Source organism: Dromiciops gliroides, chromosome 4 (assembly GCF_019393635.1).
Source record: "Dromiciops gliroides isolate mDroGli1 chromosome 4, mDroGli1.pri, whole genome shotgun sequence".
NCBI lineage: Eukaryota > Metazoa > Chordata > Mammalia > Microbiotheria > Microbiotheriidae > Dromiciops > Dromiciops gliroides.
This window is the reverse complement of record NC_057864.1, coordinates 16526747-16546441: the sequence shown is the minus strand read 5'-3', so window position 1 is coordinate 16546441 and position 19695 is coordinate 16526747. Positions and strand designations below refer to the sequence as shown.

At 45.0% G+C, this 19695-nt stretch overlaps 1 protein-coding gene across 5 annotated transcripts in view; it reads right to left on the bottom strand.

Annotated features, from left to right (window-relative positions):
- Positions 1–19695, bottom strand: part of KANK4 (KN motif and ankyrin repeat domains 4) — a 107065-nt gene that overhangs the window by 11587 nt on the left and 75783 nt on the right. For all 5 annotated transcript variants that reach the window (XM_043999368.1, XM_043999366.1, XM_043999371.1 and 2 more), the window contains exons 4-7: positions 17390–17501; positions 10734–10967; positions 8484–8571; positions 3585–3804 (exon numbers count right to left, since the gene is read on the bottom strand). In XM_043999368.1, the coding sequence (XP_043855303.1) occupies positions 3585–3804; positions 8484–8571; positions 10734–10967; positions 17390–17501 (654 nt within the window). The remainder of the gene's footprint in view (positions 1–3584; positions 3805–8483; positions 8572–10733; positions 10968–17389; positions 17502–19695) is intronic.

Genomic DNA, 19695 nt, shown 5'->3' with positions numbered 1-19695 from the left:
GGCAGGATATACCAAATACATACAGAGAGATGGAAGGTGATCTTATAAAGGAAGGCACTAGCATCTGTGAGGCTCAGGAAGGGCTTCTACAGAAGGTGGGGTTGGAGCCTGGCATTCTAAGACACAGGTAAGGAGGGAGACGGCCAATCCAAAGGCATCACAGAGTTGGGAGAGGAGGAGCTGTATGGGGAATAGCCAGTAAGCCAATGCCTGGATTGCAGAGGCCACGGAGACTGTAGAGACAGGAAGGGGCCAGCTTGTGAAGAGCTTTAAAAGATGGAGAGAGGAGTTACTATGTGATCCTACAGGCAACAAGGAGTAGATGAAGTTTATTGAGGAGATGGGTGAGATGGCCAGAGCTCAGAATGATCACTTGGGGTTTTTTCTTTTTCTTTTCTTTCTTTTGGCAGGACAATGAGGGTTAAGTGACTTTCCCAGGGTCACAGAGCGAGTAAGTGTCAAGTGTCTGAGGCTGGATTTGAACTCAGGTCCTCCTGAATCCAGGGCTGGTGCTTTACCCACTGTGCCACCTAGCTGCCCCAGACGATGGACTCCAGAGAGCTGAGGCAGGGAGGCTAGTTAGAAGACTACTGGGATAGTCTGGGGAGAGGGATAAGGGCCTCTACTACCCTCGTGGTGGCTGGAGGACCAAGGAGAAGGGAGGCACGTGTATGAGAGATGTTTGAGAGATAGAAACAACAAGAGTTGGCAGTGAGGAGCTAAGATTGAGAACTTGGGTGAATGTGACCATGATGGTCACAACCTTCATTTTCATCTTGTCTGTGGACTGGGTGGCCATCCATGTGCTAAAAGTATGATGAGGAACAATGGGAAATTAGGGAAAAGATGAGGACCCCTGTCCCCTGCCCTTATGCCTGCCATCAGTGAAGTAAGTCAGGATGAGTGGGGAGAGGGTGATGCTGGGGATCCCCTACTCAGGGCTGTTAAGTGGCTGTGGGGATCAACAGACCTCTTGGGGCTAACTGCTTTTCATTCAAAGATTTCTCTTGTATAATGTTGTAAATGACATGTAGTACTCTACACTAAGTGATAACTAGGGCAAGGCAACTGGGCTTTTTCCAGGGTGCTAACATTGAGAGGGTACAGCATCATAGAATATTAAAAAGTTGAGTGCTGCTTGCCCTGGCTGCAAAAATGACTATTTATGAATCTGCATAGGCCTAACTCATTCTGGAGTTCTTGGGTAGAACCCAAAAGCCTAGAGAAAGAATAAATGCTGCCAATGTGAGCCTGAGCATCACATCTCTGCTACAAAGGCTACATTGCAGCAAACCAGTTCATTCTTTCAAGAAATGTTCTTGCTTTTACTGGCATGAAAACCAGAGTAACTCAGTAGTATTGCTCCTCTGGGTTTTGGGACACAATTCTGCTTTTTCTCCAAGTAACATTTCTTGAAATTTGTACCATTTCATGTTGGCTGCCTTTCCCTGGGGTCTACGAGTAGCCATTGTCCCAAGACTTCCTAACAGAAAGGCAGAACTCAGGGCTAGCTACCATGCTGGAGAAGCAGGGAGGGGCAGAATAGAACTTGCTTCTCTACCCAATCCCTGAGACACACACATACATGCATGTACACATACACACTACAGAAAAACAAGCCCTCTCAGAGTAGACATTATAACGAGTATGATGTAGCAGTGGTGTTGGTGGTAGTAGTAGTAGTAATAATATCAGCAGCAGCAGAAGCATGGATATGTATTTGAGGCTAAGGAAGTGTGAAATCTCCAGGTTAGAATTTATCATATAACTGACTTCAGTTCCATCCTCAGGTTCATGAGCATTTCTGAAAACAGGTGTTAACATCTGGGCAATCAGAAGTGAGGAACAGACCACTTTCGGACCCTTGCCTTATAGTCTGTACTGTCATATTAATTAATTGTTTCTAACTGGATGGTAAATTTACATCAGCTTTTAAGACATGAGAAAGAGCTTCCCATCTGCGGCCTCTTTTATCTCTAGGAAAATGCCTTGCAGTTGTATGGGGTTTTTCCCCCCCGGGTACGGATTTGGTAGGGGATGAGAGACCTAGGGTGACTTAAATGACCCCTTTGGGGTCAGTTGCCTTAGGCCAGTAACAAGGGAAGAAGAGACAGAGGAGGAAGGAGTAACTTAATTGAGCACAGCTGCTGACAGGTGCTTCTGAGCAACAAACAGCCTCCCTCCTCAGGCTATCATTTCAACTGATTAAAGGGATTGCTCCTGAAGCCCCCATTCACGTAGGTCACAGCTCCTGCGGGCCTACTAGTCAGTGAGAATTGACAGGCACAAAAGAACAAAACAAGAGGACGTAAAATCACTTGGGACACACATTCTTTAGCATCTGAGCCCAGTGGTGGAGCCTGGACTTGGCTGGGTTGGGTTTTTTTTTTCCTTTTTTTTTTCCCCCGGTAAGGCAATTGGGGTTAAGTGACTTGCCCAGGGTCACACAGCTAGTAAGTGTTAAGTGTCTGAGGCCGGATTTGAACTCAGGTACTCCTGAATCCAGGGTGGGTGCTTTATCCACTGCGCCACCTCGCTGCCCCCTTTTTTCCTTTTTAAATGAAAAATCCCCAAGTAATTTTGTTTTGTTTTTTGGTGAGGCAATTGGGGTTAAGTGACTTGCCCAGGGTCACACAGCTAGTAAGTGTTAAGTGTCTGAGGCCGGATTTGAACTCATGACCTTCTGAATCCAGGGCCGGTGCTCTAACTACTGCGCCACCTAGCTGCCCCCCCAACCCCGGTAATTTTAAAATGGCTCAGTTTAATATGGATTCTTTATCTTCATCAGGAGAAATCTGGGTGCAGAAGATAAGAGGCCTGTTCTTTCCTAGCCCAGCCTATGCGGCTTATGGAAAGTGATAACGTGGAGTCAGGGGACCCGGGGGTGAAGGTGGGGACAACAGTACTTTGAAAATACTTTGCATTTATTTTGTGTTTATCCATCTGGCTACAAGTTCGTCCTCTTAATGTAAACTCCTTGAGAGAAGGGACCATTTATGTTTTCCTTGGCATCCCCAGTAGGCACTTTATAGAACTTATTAAATAGAATAAATTGTGATTATTCTTTCAGAGTGCATACATAAGATGTGACACACTCTTAAAAGAACTCTATGCAATTATAACCATTCATGTACTTAGAACCCTGGGATACCATGGGATGCTATGGTTAATGGAATATCCTGGTTAACAGAAAATGAGTATATCGACACAGAAAACCAGTTTTCAAGAGTAGCTCCTATCTCTAAAGCACTTCAAGGTTCACAAAGCACGTTCCTCATGACAGCTCTGTGACACAGATAATAGAAGCGATTTCTTTTTTTTAAACAGATGTGGCAACCACGTCTCAGAGAAATGAATTGACTTGTTCACAGTTCCATAGCTAAACAACTCTCAGAGTTGGGATTTGAACTCATCCCCTGATTCCGACCCCAGGGCAGTCACAGTTTAAAAAAATAGACTGGCACCTCCAATGCTCTGAGTACCAGTTGTTGGCAGGGCCTCTCACAGGCAAGGCTTTGGGAGGGAGGTCACAAAGCCTCCACATGGAAAGGAAAATAGCAGGCAAGGCAGGGAAATGTCCTGACCTGTCTCGAGCAGCAGTTTAACGATGGGGAAGTTGGAGTGGGAGACGCTATAGTGGAGAGCCGTGTTCCCATTGTCATCTGCCAAGTTGACAAGCAGCTTCAGGAAGTCGGGGTCACTGGGCTGGAACTCACTGAGATAGGCTGCGACAATCGAGGGGCTAGAGGACTTCCGACTCGAGACTCGGAACCACTCTTGACTGACGGTGTTCAAGCTTTGCTTCTGAAATGACAAGATACCCAATTACTGTTGCCCAGCTCAGATGACCCCTGGCTCAGGAGGGGGAGGGGGATCCTTTGGGTCTGAAGTGAAGTCTGACCCATTAGCTTCCCTGCCCTCCCACTAACCCTCTATTTTGAGAGAGACTTTCAAGAGTGTGACCTGTGCTTTGTAGCTAGGTAGAAGAGGGGATAGAGCCTGGAGTCAGGAAGATCTGAGTTCAAATCCAGCCTCAAACATTCACTTGATCTTGGGCAAGTCACTTGACCTCTGTCTGCCTTACTTTCCTTAACTGTAAAACAGGGAAAATAATAGCACCTACCCCCCAGGGTTGTTCTGAGGATCCAGTGACATCATGTACACAGTGCCTGGCACATACAAATGCCCAATAAATGCCACTGTTGCTGTTGTTGGGCTCAAAGGATTGAAAGCTAGTAAACGGTTCAGAAATCATCAAAGCCAAACCCTGACTTGACAACGTCAACTTGAAAATGAGAGCATTGGACTCACTATATTTGGAGTTGGATCCCAGCCCTGCTATTCACTCCCTCTGTGTGACCCTGAACTTGCCACCTGAACTCTCTGGGCTTCAGTTTATACTTCTGTGAAATCAGAGAGGCTGGAGCAGCTTCTGAGGTCCCTCCTAGTTTTATATTTATGATTCTCTGCTGCTTCATTAACACTTTCCCCCCTCATCTTTGTCTTCATGTTTAAATTATCACATTGCGTTATTTCCCTAAAGTTACCCAGCTTCAATTCCACAGCAAAATTCTAGAGTGGTCACTAAGGGGGTCAAACCAACTGAGGTGGTCTCATCAAGTCTATGTGATGCAATATTGTGGTGGTGTAGAAAATGATGAAAAGGAGGGTCTCAGAGAAACCTAAGAAGACTTACATGAACTGATACAGAGTGAAATGAACAGAATCAACAGAAAATTAATGCCATAACAATGACTTTGTAAAGATAGCTTAGAAAGACCCAAGAACCTGGAGGACAAATGATAAAGAATGTTACTCACCTCCTGGCAGAGAGGTGAGGAAGTCAGCATGCAGAATGAACCATACATTTTTATGTAGCCAATATGGAGATTTGTTTTACTTGACTATGTTTATTTGTTATAAGGGTGGTTTTTTTTCCTCAATATGGACGGAGATGGGAAGGAGAAAAATAAATATTTGATAGTTTAAAAATAAGATTTTTTAAAAAATTTTTTTGCAGGCAATGGGGGTTAAGTGACTTGCCCAGGGTCACACAGCTAGTAAGTGTCAAGTGTCTGAGGCCGGATTTGAACTCAGGTCCTCCTGAATCCAAGGCTGGTGCTTTAACCACTGCGCCATCTAGCTGCCCCCAAGATTAATTATTTAAAAAAATTTAAAGACAGGTGACAAACATTTAGAAAAGGAAGCCACAGCAATTACTTTAAAGCCAGTGCCTTCATCAAGGATGGGTCAGAGCAAACTAATATTTTTATTTTTTTGACAGTCACTAAACTGCTAAGTCAAGGCAATATTGTTGATAGAGTTTGCCTGGATTTTGACAAAAGCATTTAAGCAACATCTTTCATGCTATTCTTGTGAAAGAAAAGGAAGCTATAGGCCACCTGTGGGTATATTAAGGGGGAGACAGAACTGGTTAAATGACCACAGCCAAGGAATAACGATTAATGAATGGTTCAGAGTCAACTTGAAAGAAGTTTTTAGTGGAGTGCCCCAACAATTCTTAACGTTTTTATCAATGACATGGTGGGCCTATCAAAGCTGTTGATGACACAAGGCTGGGCAGGCTAGCCAACCCTTTGGTGGGAGGATTTTTTAAAAAGCCTTGACAAGGGCAGCTAGGTGGCACAGTGGATAAAACACTGGTCCTGGATTCTGGAGGACCTGAGTTCAAATGCAGCCTCAGACACTTGACACTTACTAGCTGGGTGACCCTGGGCAAGTCACTTAACCCTTATTGCCCCACCAAAAAAAAAAAAAAAAGCCTTGACAAGCTGGAAAACTGGACTGAATTTAATTAAAGATGAAAACTAAAGTCTCCTGTTTGGGCTCCAAAAACAATGGTGGACAACAGTTCAGCTGACAAAGATCTGGGTGTTTTCAGTGGCTCTCAGAGCTGAGAGAAACCTCAGAGGCTATGTAGCCCAACGCTGCCCTTTTACAGATGGGTAAATTGATGAAACCCTAGTTTCCTTCAACTGAAGCAAAAATGTTGCCTTCTCCAGAAGGCCTTTCTAGGTCTCTTTCCAAATTACTTTGAATTTGGGGCAGCTAGGTGGCACAGTGGATAGAACACCGGCCCTGGATTCAGGAGGACCTGAGTTCAAATCTGACCTCAGACCCTTGACACTTACTAGCTGTGTGAGTCTGGGCAAGTCACTTGACCCCAATTGCCTCACCAAAAAAAACCCCCAAAACCAAATTACTTTGAATTTGGTTTTCATATACTTATAGAAATACATGCTGTCCCCCCCCCCCCCAACTAGAATAAAGTTCCCTGACAGGATTCATTTCAATTCTGTCTTTGTATTCAGGGATGTGCTAGACCCAGTTCAAACCCATTGGCCAAAGCCAATTGTTAAATATTCAGCAAATCAGCAAACACTACAAATTAGGGCTTGATTTATTGTTTGGTTGGTTGCCTAGAGTTAAGAAAGTGATGAAGAAAATGTTAATAATGCTGACTAAACCTAAAAGTGTGTGGTGAATAATTTTTTTTCTTAGGGAGCTGGTGGTTAAACATTTATTGCATCCCAGTGCCTAGCACTGTAGTCAGTGCTTAATAAACGAATTGATTCGATTTTGTGCCCTGAAATCTAATGGTAAAAAAAGCCTGAAAAAATATAGCCATCCTGTAAGGTTAACGCTAGCCCCATCAAGTGATCCTAATTAGCAATTTAAAGAGCCCCTGTTATATACTTCAGTGATGATTTTGCAGAGAGGCAGCAATGGGCTGGTCTGTGCTTAAACAATTCTAAATTCTAAATTCTAAATTCCCCTGTTTTTCTTGCCAGCAAGATTCCCCTAAAAGCATCTGAAAGCATTTTATGAGGCCCATGTGGGCAGGTTTAGAAATGACAAGAGAAGAAATTCCTCCATGTTCCAATTTGGGTTTCATTCAAATAAGCAGACCAGATGATGTGAGAGTCTCCTTTAAGTGTTAATCGCTATGAATTTATACCAGAAGCCTGCTTGAAACCACGACGGGGGCGGGCGCTACACCAGCCTTAGAAGAACTACTTGCCGACTCACTGAAAACAGGGAAGATAAAACACTGGCCAAGCTGCCAACAAGGCTAAATTCATCAGGGTGTCCATTCTTCCCACGCAAGCAGCCAATGGAGGACGCAGGCTGGGTCTGAAGAAATGTGCAGAGGCTGGTGTCACTGGGGGCCTACTGAGTACAGCTGCTCTCAAAAGGAATCTGTTCCTGTCTTACTCTCAAAAACTTTAAGAAAAAAGGAAGGAAAAGAGGAAGGGAGGGAGAGAGGGAGGAAGGAAGGAAGGAGGGAGGGAGGGAGAGAGGGAGAGAGGGAGGGAGGGAGGGAGGGAGGGAAGGAAGGAAGGAAGGAAGGAAGGAAGGAAGGAAGGAAGGAAGGAAGGAAGGAAGGAAGGAAGGAAGGAAGGAAGGAAGGAAGGAAGGAAGGAAGGAAGGAAGGAAGGAAGGAAGGAAGGAAGGAAGGAAGGAAGGAAGGAAGGAAGGAGGGAGAGAGGGAAGGAAGGAAGGAAGGAAGGAGGGAGGGAGGGAGAGAGGGAAGGAAGGAAGGTAGGTAGGTATAGTTCAGTGACAAGAACACTGGATGCAGAACCTGAGAGCCTGGGTTCTAATCCCACTTTGCCACTTCCTGTGCAGTAAAATGCATGGAGCACTATGTATTTTTGAGCCCAGCAACAGCAAACAGCTCACATTTATATGGCTCTTCGAGATTTACCAAATGCACTTCTCATTTAAGGCTCCTAACAAGCCAGTGAGGAGGTACCATTATTATCTCCATATGACAGAGGAATAGACTTAAGGAGGTGAAGGACTTTTTCCAAGGTCACAGTTAGTTAGCATCTGATGCTGGATTTGAAGCCAGGTCTTCCTAAACCCAGGTCCAATTCTACCTACTATGCAGAGTGCACACACCAAAGCCAAGAAAATAATAGACCATGACACCATTTCAGAGCCCACCCTCACACAAGGAATTTTCTGATTAGCAGTCACTCATGCTGTACTTAAGGTGTAGGCGGCTAGGGGGCACCACAGTGAATGGATGGCTGGATTTGGGAGTCAGGAAGACCTGAGTTCAAATCCAGCCTCAAACACTCAATATCTGTGTGAGCCTGGCCAAGTCACTTAACCCTGCTTGCCTCAGTTTATCTATCTGTAAAATGGGAATGGTAATATCACCTACCTCCCAGGGTTGTGGTGAGGATCAAGTGAGATAATATTTATAAAGTGCTTGGCAAAGTCTGGTAAAGAGAAGGAGCTTAATAAATGTGTGTTTCCTTCCTTTCTAATCAGAATTCCCCACGATTACAAGCTCCCAGTGGCAGAGTTTGGACAGAGTGATGCAGAAAGTCCCATCAGGCTCCTGGGAGCCCTTCAGCCCACTCTGGGCAAGAGGACTTGGATGCTTCTTGGTCAAGGCCAACTACTTCAACATCCCCACCCTTCTTATATCCACAGAATAAGAAGGATACCAATTGCTGGTCAGTTGTGGTCCAAACTTCAGGTAGATGTTTGCTCAACAGGTGGCATCCAGACAGAAATTCTTCTGAGGGCTTATATCTAAACAGAAAGGGGGAAAAAAATCAATTGGTGTCCATGTGTTCTAACCAGCTGTCCAAGTAAACCTAAAATAAGAGATTCACAGAGTCAGAATCCCTGGAGAACCCCAGCTGGAAGGGACGTCGCCAGCCATCTATGGCAGCCCAGGTCTGGACGAGAATCACTGTGACATTTTTTCTGATAGAAAAAGTCACACGGCGGGGCGGCTAGGTGGCGCAGTGGATAAAGCACCGGCCCTGGATTCAGGAGTTCCTGAGGTCAAATCCAGCCTCAGACACTTGACACTTACTGGCTGTGTGACCCTGGACAAGTCACTTAACCCCCATTGCCCCGCAAAAAAAAAAAAAAAAAAAAAAGTCACACGGGCTTGGCCCACAGCCACTACCTCTGCCATCAGCTCATCCCACTGTTAGAATGAATGACTGCCCAACTGATTGTTGGGAAGATCTTTCAACTGAACCTAAAGCTGGCCCTCTGTGATTTCCACCTTTTGTTCCAAATCTGCCTCCCTCTAACTTCCACTTCTTGGAATACTTAGTTTCCTTGAAAACTTAACTCAGGCGCTACCTGCTCCATGAGACCTTCCCTAATTCTTCCAGCTGCTAATGCCTCCCCTTGCCACACTCAAAAAGACCTGCCTTGTAGCTCTTTTCTATGTACTATACATGTCTATGTTGGCGATAGATTGCAAGCTCTCTGAGGGCAGGGATTGGTTGGCTTCACGTTGTTGTTGTTGTAGCTTAAGCTCCCAGGGAGGTACCAGGTACTCCTGGGAGCTCAAGAAACATTTCTTGATAAGGTTTTGTCAATATATCCCCTTGACACTGTAGTACGAGGTCTTTCTGATGCTAGAACACCAACATGAGAGAACTTCCTAGAACCTAGAAATCTGTTTTTTCCACAAAGAGGCCATGTCTAGCTGAGTTCCCAAGCTCTCCTGAAGATGAAGCCAAGTACACTATTGTCCTCAAGCTCTTACTGTTGGAGCACAGAGGAAGGCAGACGGAGCTGCTATAGCCCATGGGCCAAGTGGCAACATGGGACATGCTGGGGAAACAAGCTTTTCTTGGTTGGTTGTCAACAGAAAGAATTTTCTGCCTCAGTGACTTTAATAATCCCAAGAACCCAAGCCCTGTGCAAGCAATTTTCTCCAAGTTAGTCTTCCTTGAAGGGCACAGAAACTGATAATAGATTTAATAAAATGAAGATCTATTATCAAGCCATTGAGTCTGCCATGTTGTACCAAGCCTGCACTGTTACAAGGCCACTGTTTAGTTTATGATACAACTTACTGTGGAGACACAGTCAGAGGGAGTGCTTGGCTCACTCAACGCTTTATCATAATCATTTTTCTGAAAGAAGACAGCCTACAGTTTTTCAGAAGCCCGCAAACCCAGTTGCCAACTGGCTGTTACTCACTGTTCATGACTCCAAGTTCAGAGACCTATTTGCCAAATTCACCCCTGACCTAGGTGAGTGCCCTAGACAACTGACAGATCCTCTTTAAGGGTCAGTTTCCATATCTGCAAAACAATAGTAATAATATTTGTGCTGAAGAACCTCACAGAGCTGTTCTGTAGAATGTGCTTTGGAAATATTCAATTCTAGCCCAAATGAGTGTCGTTATGATGGAGATAAAAAGAAGAATGGTGGAATTCCGGGTTTAACCTAGGGTCTCTGAAGTTGTCTGGAAAACTGTTTATTTGGATGATTATTCCAGTATAATCAGTTTCCTTTGTAATCCTATGTATTTTATTTTATACATTTAAAAACGAGATTCTGAGAAGGGGCCCGCAGGCTGCCCAAGTGGGGTACAACAAAAAAGGCAAGAACTATCTACCCTTGGGAAACCTGATGAAGCCTATAGACCCTTTCTCAGAATCTTGTTTTTAAATGCATATAATTAAGTATATGAATGAGATTACAAAGGGGAATAATTATATTTGAATTGTTATTAAAATATAATACTACTAGCTAACATTTATCCGGGAGGTACTATTTGCTAGGCACTGTGCTAAACACTTTCCAAATACTATCTCATTGGGTCCTCAGGACTACCCTTAGAGGTGGGTGCTACCATTATCCTCACTTATCCTAATTAGCCCGTTTTTGATGGTCAGGTTTAGGGAACTGGACCCTGGTGGTGACGGAACAGAAAGCACCTCTCAGACTTGTGATGAGGACCAGCTGTGGCAGCTTCTCCCTGGCTGGTGCTGCTCTCCGGGCCCACACTCCAGGTACCCTCCTCCATGCCCTGGGCCATCTGCCGGCTTTGCTCCGCAGCTCTGCCCAGCTTGTGCTCTGGGCCATCCCCCCTCTTGTCCGCCTCCATGTCAGAACAACCCTCTGAGGCACTGTCTTCACCGCTGGTCTCTTCACTGGAGGTTGTCTCATAGCTGAAGAAGGAGACCAGATGTCATTCATGGGGTGGCCTTCCCTCTAAGGCCAAACAGGTCCAGATCTTCAGGAAGACACGTATGCATCACTTAGCCAGGCAGGAGCCCGGCATCTGTTTCAGTTGATTAGCCCACAAACATTGATTAAACATTTTACCACATGCCAGGGGCAGTGGTAAGTGCTGGGCACACACAAAAAGGTAAAAATCTGGCCCCTGCCCTCAGAGAGCTTGTGTACTAATGGGGAGACGACATTCCAACAGCTATTTAAAAACAAGATGTATACAGTGTAAATGGTGGGGGGGTAATCTCAGAGGGATGACAGGCTGTGGGGAGGAGGTGGGTGAGAAAGAAAGGCTGACAGTACTTCTGATAAAGGCCTCATCTCTAAAATATATAGGGAATTAAATCAAATTTATAAGAATCCAAGTCATTCCCCAGTTGAGAAATGGTCAAAGGATATGAACAGGCAGTTTTCTGATGAAGAAACCAAAGCTATCTATTCCCATATGAAAAAATGCTCTAAACCTCTAATGATTAGAGAGATGCGAATTAAAACAACTCCGAGGTACCACCTGACACCTATCAGATTGGCTAAAATGACAAAAAAGGAAGATAATAAATGTTGGAGAAGCTGTGGGAAAATTGGAACACTAATGCATTGTTGGTGGAGCTGTGAACTGATCCAACCATTCAGGAGAGCAATTTGGAATTATGCCCAAAGGGCGATAAAGCTGTGCATACCCTTTGACCCAGCAATTTCACTTTTAGGTCTTTTTCCCAAAGAAATCATGGAAGGGGGAAAGGGACCCACATGTACAAAAATATTTATAGCTGCTCTTTACGTGGTAGCAAGGAATTGGAAGTTGAGGGGGTGCCCATCAATTGGGGAATGGCTGGACAAGTTGTGGTATATGAATACAATGGAATACTATTGTGCTGTAAGAAATGATGAGCAGGAGGAGTTCCAAGAAACCTGGAGGGTCTTGCATGGGCTGATGATGAGTGAGATGAGCAGAAGCAGAAGAACATTGTACACAGTATCATCAACATTGAGTGTTGACCTACTGTGACGGACTATATTCTTCTCACCAATGCAATGGTACAGAAGAGTTCCAGGGAACTCATGATAGAAGAGGATCTCCAAATCCAAGAAAAAAAAAAAAAGAAAGAACTGTGGAGTATAGATGCTGATTGAACCATACTATTTCTTTTGTTTTGGGTGCTGTTGGGTTTTTTTTCCTATTTTGAGGTTTTGCATCACTGCTCTGATTTTTTCTCTTGTAACAGGATTAATGCAGAAATAGGATTAATGTTATTATGTGTATATATATATGTGTGTGTGTATATATATATATATATGTATATGTATACATAGATATATAGATATAACCTATATCAGATTACCTGCTGTCTAGGGAAGGGGAAAGGGAGGGGAGGGAGGGGAGGGAGGGAGAAAAATCTGAAATTGTAAAGCTTGTATAAACAAAAGTTGAGAACTATCTTTACATGTAACGGAAAAAATAAAATACCTTATATGAAAATTTAAAAAAAGAAAAATTTAAAAAAAAAAGAAAGAAAGGCTGAATAAAGGGGTTTGAACTGAGCTATCTAGGAACCCAGGGAACCCAGGAGGCAAGCCAAAGAGGGGGAGCACCCTAGTTTGGGTCAGTCCATGTGAGAAGCCTCTCCTCTCTGAGACCACTAAAGACAATGAGTGACAGGCAAGCTCTCCCAGATGGAACAAAAGAAGAAGCCCATTGCGCAGTAACCCACCCAACCAGGATGCTCAGGATGGGTCATCCAATCCTGGCAGGAGCCACCAATCTGGGGAGCTGGATCCTTGTTCCAGAAACTCATTTCTGCTCTGCTGAAGTTCTCTCAATTATCTGCCCAAACCCTGGGTCCCCTGCACCCAGCCCTTCCCTTTAGCTGACAGCGCAGCAGACATCTCACTTATGATGAGGCTTTGCCTTTGGCCTCAGGGAGGTGGCCCCGGTAGGAAGTGCCCTCTTTTCGATAGTTAGGGCAATGGGAGGAGAGTTTGTCTAGAAGAGAAAGGGAAAGTTTTCAGCCTCTAGAACAGGACTTCTTAACCCAGGCTCCATCGGCCTTTCCCCACAAAAGGTCTGTGGATAGATTTCTGGAGGTCCATTAAGTTGGTTGGGAAAAATTCACCTTTATTCTCACTAACTTCTGCATGAAATTTAACATTTCCTTCCATTCCAAATTTATTTGAAAAACAACATGCTTCTGAGAAGGTATCCACAGGCTTCCCCCCATGGCCAAACAGTTCCATGATCCAACAAAAGTTGAAGAACCCCTGGTGGGTGGGGAGAAGGATTTCGGGTTCATCCTCAGAAGCTATGTCCGACAGCCCCTGATACCGACATATTGAGAAACTAAAGCATGTGCCGAGGCAGGCGACCGGAGACCATGTCATGTAAGCATTCAGTGAAGGAACTGGCAATACTGAGACTGGAGAAAAGAAGCTAAGGGAGGGCTGTATGTAGTCTTCCAATAGTCGTCCCATGGAAGTGGGATTAGACTTCAGTCAATCAACCAGGGATGAAAAATCCCTAAAAATTCCTTAACAGTAAGGGCTGTCCCAGAATGAAGCAGGCTGTCTCAGGAGATGATAAGCTCCCTGTCTTTAAAACTCTTCAAGAAGAGTATTGATAACTACTTTCCAAGGACATTTTCAATGGAATTCTTGGTCAAGTAAAGGCTTTGGACACATTTGGGGAAGGACATTGATAAGCTGGAGGATATATAGAGGAAGGTGACTGGGGTGTTAAGGGGCTCTGAAATCCCACCATGTGAGGGTCAACTGAAGGAACTGGGGGCATTTCGCCCAAAGGAGAAAAGACTGGGAGGGGAGAGTGTTGGGGGGAGGGGGTAACCCAATGACCTCATACCTGTCTTCAGGCTCTCAGGTTCCCATGAAGAAAAGCAATTAGACTTGTTATGGCAACTTGGGGCAGCAGAAAGAGTCCAGAGGACCTTGATTCACAATACTAGGCCCGCCTTATAATCTGTGTGACCGTGGGCAAATCACTTAAACTCTGAACCTCAGATTCTCAATTCTGATTCTTTTACACCATTGACAAATATTTAAGAATCTAACTAGAAAATGTCTAATGTCCCTGCCAAGTCTAAGTCTGTCATCCTGTGCTTGCCTCCACATGGTAGGACTAGAAGCAATGGGTAGCACTTACAGAGAGGCAGATTCGGGCAGGATGGCTTACAAGGAGGGGTATTTCAACGAAGAGAGGCTACTGAACACGTGAAGCTTTTTTTGAGGTGCTACCAGTTGAAGTTACCACAAAAACAAAAGGATTTTTACAACAAAAAGAGGATCTGGGTGATTAAAATGAAGACACTCCATGACGTGACACATTCCACAGAAGGTAATGACAAGGACCCTCTCTGGAAGCAGGGTGAGTCCCCACACAGCAAGATCATGAAGGGAACTGTGGGATCATTCACTGAACACCTGGAGAATTCCCCAGTGGAGAATCCTGAGCACCTCCGGCATGGGGAATGGCATCAGAATTTAATGAGAAAAGAAAGAAGATCACTGATCTGCAGCTGGAAAGAACCTTAAAAACCAACTAGTTCAACCCCTTCATGTTTCCTCGTAGATGAGGAAACTGAGGAGCAGAGAAGTCAGGTGACTTGTCCAAAGTCACGCATCCAAGCTGGGCAAGTGAGGTTATTGTATCATCGGATTATTGATTTAGAGCTTGAAGGGACTTCAGAGGTCGTCCAGTCTGACCCCCATAGTTTATAGTTGAGGACACTGAGGCCAAAGAAGGGTTAAGTGTCTTATCCAGAGTCACACAGGGGGTTCAGAGCCAAAATGGGGACTGAGGTCCTCCTACTCCTAAGCCAGTGCTCTTTCCATTGAACCAAAGCTACTAAGAAATAGCCCTACAGTCTGTCTCTCCACCCTCTTGCTAGAGGGCAAAAATTTTCCATTTCCTGCTCTGTGCAGATGCTTCTCAGAACTCTGCCCTCCGTGGAAGACTGAAAAGGAGGAAGCAGATTAAAGGAGGAAAGCCCACGTGAGCTGGCCTATGGCAAGAGAAATTGGCAACCAACAAATAAAAGAGGGAAGGGAATGAATGGCCAGGGTTTGCTTGGTTGGAATCCCTTTGGCAAGGGAAGGAGGGTGATGGAATTTCCAGCCTGACCAGAGAAGACCCATTTGGGCCTCTCCAGCTTTAACAGGGCATGAAGCAGGAGCCGGCTGGCTCGCAGATGTCATCATGGTTAGAAGACCACTGGCTGTTATGAGAAGGGCCTAAAAACTTAATCTTTGGTCACAAGGGTAGGAAGTCCCAGGCTCATTAAATCTGTCAGACAGAAAGCAGCCTGGCCCAGTGGAGAGAGTCACTTCAATTCTCAATTTAATTCTCTAGCCCTATCAATTGCAGAGAAGGGACCAATCTGCTTTGATAGAGGGGGTTTCCTCATCTGGGAGTTCCCTACATGGATAAAGTCACAATTCCAATCCCCAGTCCTCTCTTCAATACAGGGTGTCCCCAAAGTCTCAGTGCAATTTAGAGCTTGACAAATTAGAAGCTGATACAAAGCTGGAAAGGATAGTTAACCCACTGGATGACAGAGTCAGTTTCCCAAAATCTTCTCAGGGGAGAATCAAATAAAAATCTAATAAGATGATGATAAGAAAGAGGGGAGCAGCAGAGTGGAGGATTAGGGCATGTAGAGACTGGAAGCGGGGGTATTAAGAGTTGATTGTAATTGTGGTGTATGACTGTGATGGAATACTACTGTGTTATAAGAAATAAGTGAGACGGTTTCAGAAAAACCCGAGAAAACTTATACAAACTGATGCAAAGTGAAGTGAGCAGAACCAGGAGAACATTGTACATAATAACAGCAATAGTGTAATGATGATCACCTATGAAAGACTTAGCCACTCTGATCAAGACAATAATCCAAGGCAATTCTTAAGGACTCGTGATGAAAAATGCTCTCTACCTCCAGAGATTGACCTGACGGACTCTGAGTGCAAATGGAAGCCTACCTTTTTTACTCTCTTTAATTTTCCTGTTCTACTTTTTTGCCTTTTTTTTCAACGTGGCTAATATGGAAATATGTCTTGGTTGATTTCACATGTATAATCAATATTATACTGCTGGACTTCTCAATAAGGGGAGGTCTGGAGGGAGAGAGAGAATTTAGAACTCAAATTTTAAAAAATGAATGTTAAAAAATAAATTATACATGTGTGTGTATAAATATATATGAACTCTATTTTACAGATGACCTAAACATGTCTATATGTGTGCACGTGTGTATATATGCATTGTACAAATACATGTATGTATATATGTATATATGCACAGATGTATGAAAAAGAGGCTATTGTAATAGTCCAGGGGAGAGGAGATGGATGTCTCAATGACAGTCGGACTATGTGAACAGAAAGCAATCTCAAGCAACTATGTCACGGGCCCCAGTCATATCAGACCTTCTTTCACTGACCACCCACCACCCACAGCTCTCCGTATGTTGCTGTGCTGTCATTAAATACCCCGACTCATCGAGGGGCTGACTAACAAGCATGCCGAGGGCAGGGTTGCTGTTCACCTTTGTAGCCCCAGTTGGCCTGGGGGTCTTGGGCACATGGGCTTAGTAAACATTTACTTAAACCAATGGAATATCGCCCTTCCTGGCACATCTGTGAAAGAATTGTGCCTTGGAGTCCCTGATCTCATGCTGTCTGTGGGTTACATCCCCCATGATGCTTCGGGGGGCGGGGCAGAGAGCTAGACTCATTGGGAGAGCATCCTGAAAATCAAGTCCAATTCAGTGCTGAGGCTTCTGGGCAGGGTTGAGTTTCAAAAGGGCCTGGAGGAAAAGGCAGAAGATTATGTCATTGCGGACTAGTGAATTGGGGGCAGTAAAAATGTAGTGTTGGAGTCAGGCAACAGAAAGCTTTTCTTTGAATGGGGATATGGTCAAGAGCAGTTGCCCAGCTCACTCATCTCCAGGTTATCATTGTCCTTACAATGTGGTGCTTAGAGATGAGCCTTATACTCCAGATGGGGTCTGCAGCACTACCATCTCTCTGGCCCTAGAAGACGCCTCTCAGTGCAGCCCAAAATGGCATTGGCTATTTTTGAATGCTGTATCACAGCTTTTATTCATCTTGAGCTTGTGGTCCACTAATAACCCAAGATCTTTTTTCTCCAGCCTGCTAGGATGCCAAACTTATAAAAAACACAACAACCGGGAGGCAGTTCTATTGAGTGTTTTATATTATTAAACCATGGGAAAATGAAAGAAATAAAAGCAGGTTCCCAACCCCCCACACCCATCCCCCCACTGGAAAGAGATGGAGCTGACATTAGACACCGGAAGGCAGTGTGACCTTTATGAACGATGCTTACCCACCGTTAACCCCAACAAACTGAAGGTTCTTTCTGGTCCCATTACCTCCTGCACGGAAGCCATAGTCTTGCTTTTTCATTATGGACTTAAGACTTGTCGACGGGGAGATCTCTAGACAGACACAACAGCGGAGGTTAGGAGCAGTCATGGAGAATGGAAAATCAAACTCAGACACGGGAAGGCCTGGGACGTGGGGAACAGGGGTGGCCTATTCACACCTTTGGGCCCAACGTAAAGTGGTTCAGGCAAAGAACTCCCTCTCCCAGTGCAGGTCAGCATATTCACTGCAACTTGGCCTTAGAAAGTTGCCTGTGCTGCTAAGAGGCTACAAAGTCTGTGAGACGCTGGGTGACAGTGAGCCTTGAACCCACAGCTTCTGGATTCTGAGGTCGGCTCTGTCTACGAGGCCACACTGCCTCTCATCTTGAAGTTAGCTCTTCTACTTCAGGGGCACTTCGAAGAGGGCACAGCCTTAAGACTTGAAGAATAAGTTGTCTAATAATCATGTTTAATTTAAACAATATTCATTTAATTTGATAATATTTAATAATAATCGTTACATTTCGCATTCATACGGTGCCTATACTTTAAGAGGTCCTCTCTCACCCATTATCTCATGTCACCTTGCAGGCCACATCATGAAGTAAGCAGAGCAGGGATTTTGGGGTGGTTGGCTGGTTTTAATTAGAGAGACTGCATGGTTGCCAGGGACTCTGGAGTCTGAGGACCAGAATTCAAATCCTACCTGTGCTACTTACCACCTTGGGCAAGTCGCTAAATGTCGCTGGGCCTCAGTTTCCTCACCTGTAGGATGAGGGAGTTGGACTGGGTCTCTGATCTTGTGGCCTTCTCTAAACCTCGAATGGGGCATTTGGGTCTCTGGTGGTGTGAGGGAGGAGAAGCCAGATCTCTTAGGACCCCGTTATGAGGACTCTCTATGAAGCCCATTTTATAGATCAGCTAACTGAGGCTGAGAGAAGGTCACACAGATGTGAAGCCAGATACACTGGTGCTCAAAGTCACACAACCAGTGAGTCCAGATTATAGAATGAGAGCCGGAAAGAACTCTGGAAGTCATGTTGTAGATGAGGAAATCCATGGCTTGGCATGACAGCGCCAAGACCAGCAGGAAGGCCCCCGACTTCAGATCAGCCACGAGGTCTCCTTACTCCTAATTCAAGGTTCTACCCACCTCCCTGTTCTTCCTCCCTCACACCTTTGTCAAGGGCAAAAAGGGAAGAAGTGGCACAGTGGACAGAGCACCAGCCCTGGAATCAAGAGGACCTGAGCTCAAATCTGGCCTCAGACATTGGACACTTACTAGCTGTGTGACCCTGGGCAAGTCACTTAACCCTCGTTGCCCCCCCAAAAAAAGATGGGGGAGCAAGCCCTCCTTTCTCTGCTCAGACAAGATGCCTTAGGCAGTTACAACAAGAGACCAGCAAACTGGGGCCTGTAGCGGGCCCCAGAGCCCCAAGCCCTCCCAGACTGACTCCTCAGTCAACTTATCCAAAAATGCAAAGGGCATGCAATGGGTTACAATAGAGCACACCTTCATGCCAAGAGGCAGCTTTCCAAGTGTGAGCCAGACCTCACGTCTTCACTCTCTGTCTCTGTTCATCTCTTTCACCCTCTTCATTTCCTTCCTTCCCTCCCTCCTTTCTCTCATCCCTTCCTTCTTTCTCTCCCTCTCCTTCCTTTCTCTTTCTTTCCCTCTGTTATGGGGAAATAGTGTGGGTTCGAGATAGGGGTCCTTAGGAATTCCTCTTTAAAGAATGACACCCTCTTGCACACAAATCCAATTAGAATAAAATAATAGTTGATTTAGGGACTAGGGAAAGGAAACCAAGAGAGAAATCCTTGGACTCTCTTTCCTTCCCTTCTCTCTCTTTCCCTCTCTCTCCCCTTCCCTCTCTCTTTCTTCTTTCCCTCCTTCCTTTTCTCTCTCATCTCCCCTACCTCTCTCCCTCCTTCCCTCCCTTACAAATATAATTTATTTAGTTAAACAAGTTATCAGAATAATAACACCCTAAAACTAGCCACAGGGAAATCTCCAATCCAAGGCCCATGACCTCATAGGAACAGGAGGGTTTAGAATCAGAAAAACTGGGTTCAAATCCCGGTGCTGCTCCCATTTGTATGACCTTGAGCAAATCTCTTTAGGACCTACCATCCCTTCCTGCTCCCTCTCTAACCCACTGACCCAGTGATGCTCGGCTGGACACCTGAGCCCAGCCCTCTAACCCAATCCTGCCCAGGGATGCTGATGTCTAGAGATGGACACAACTTCAGATCCTGTGCACTC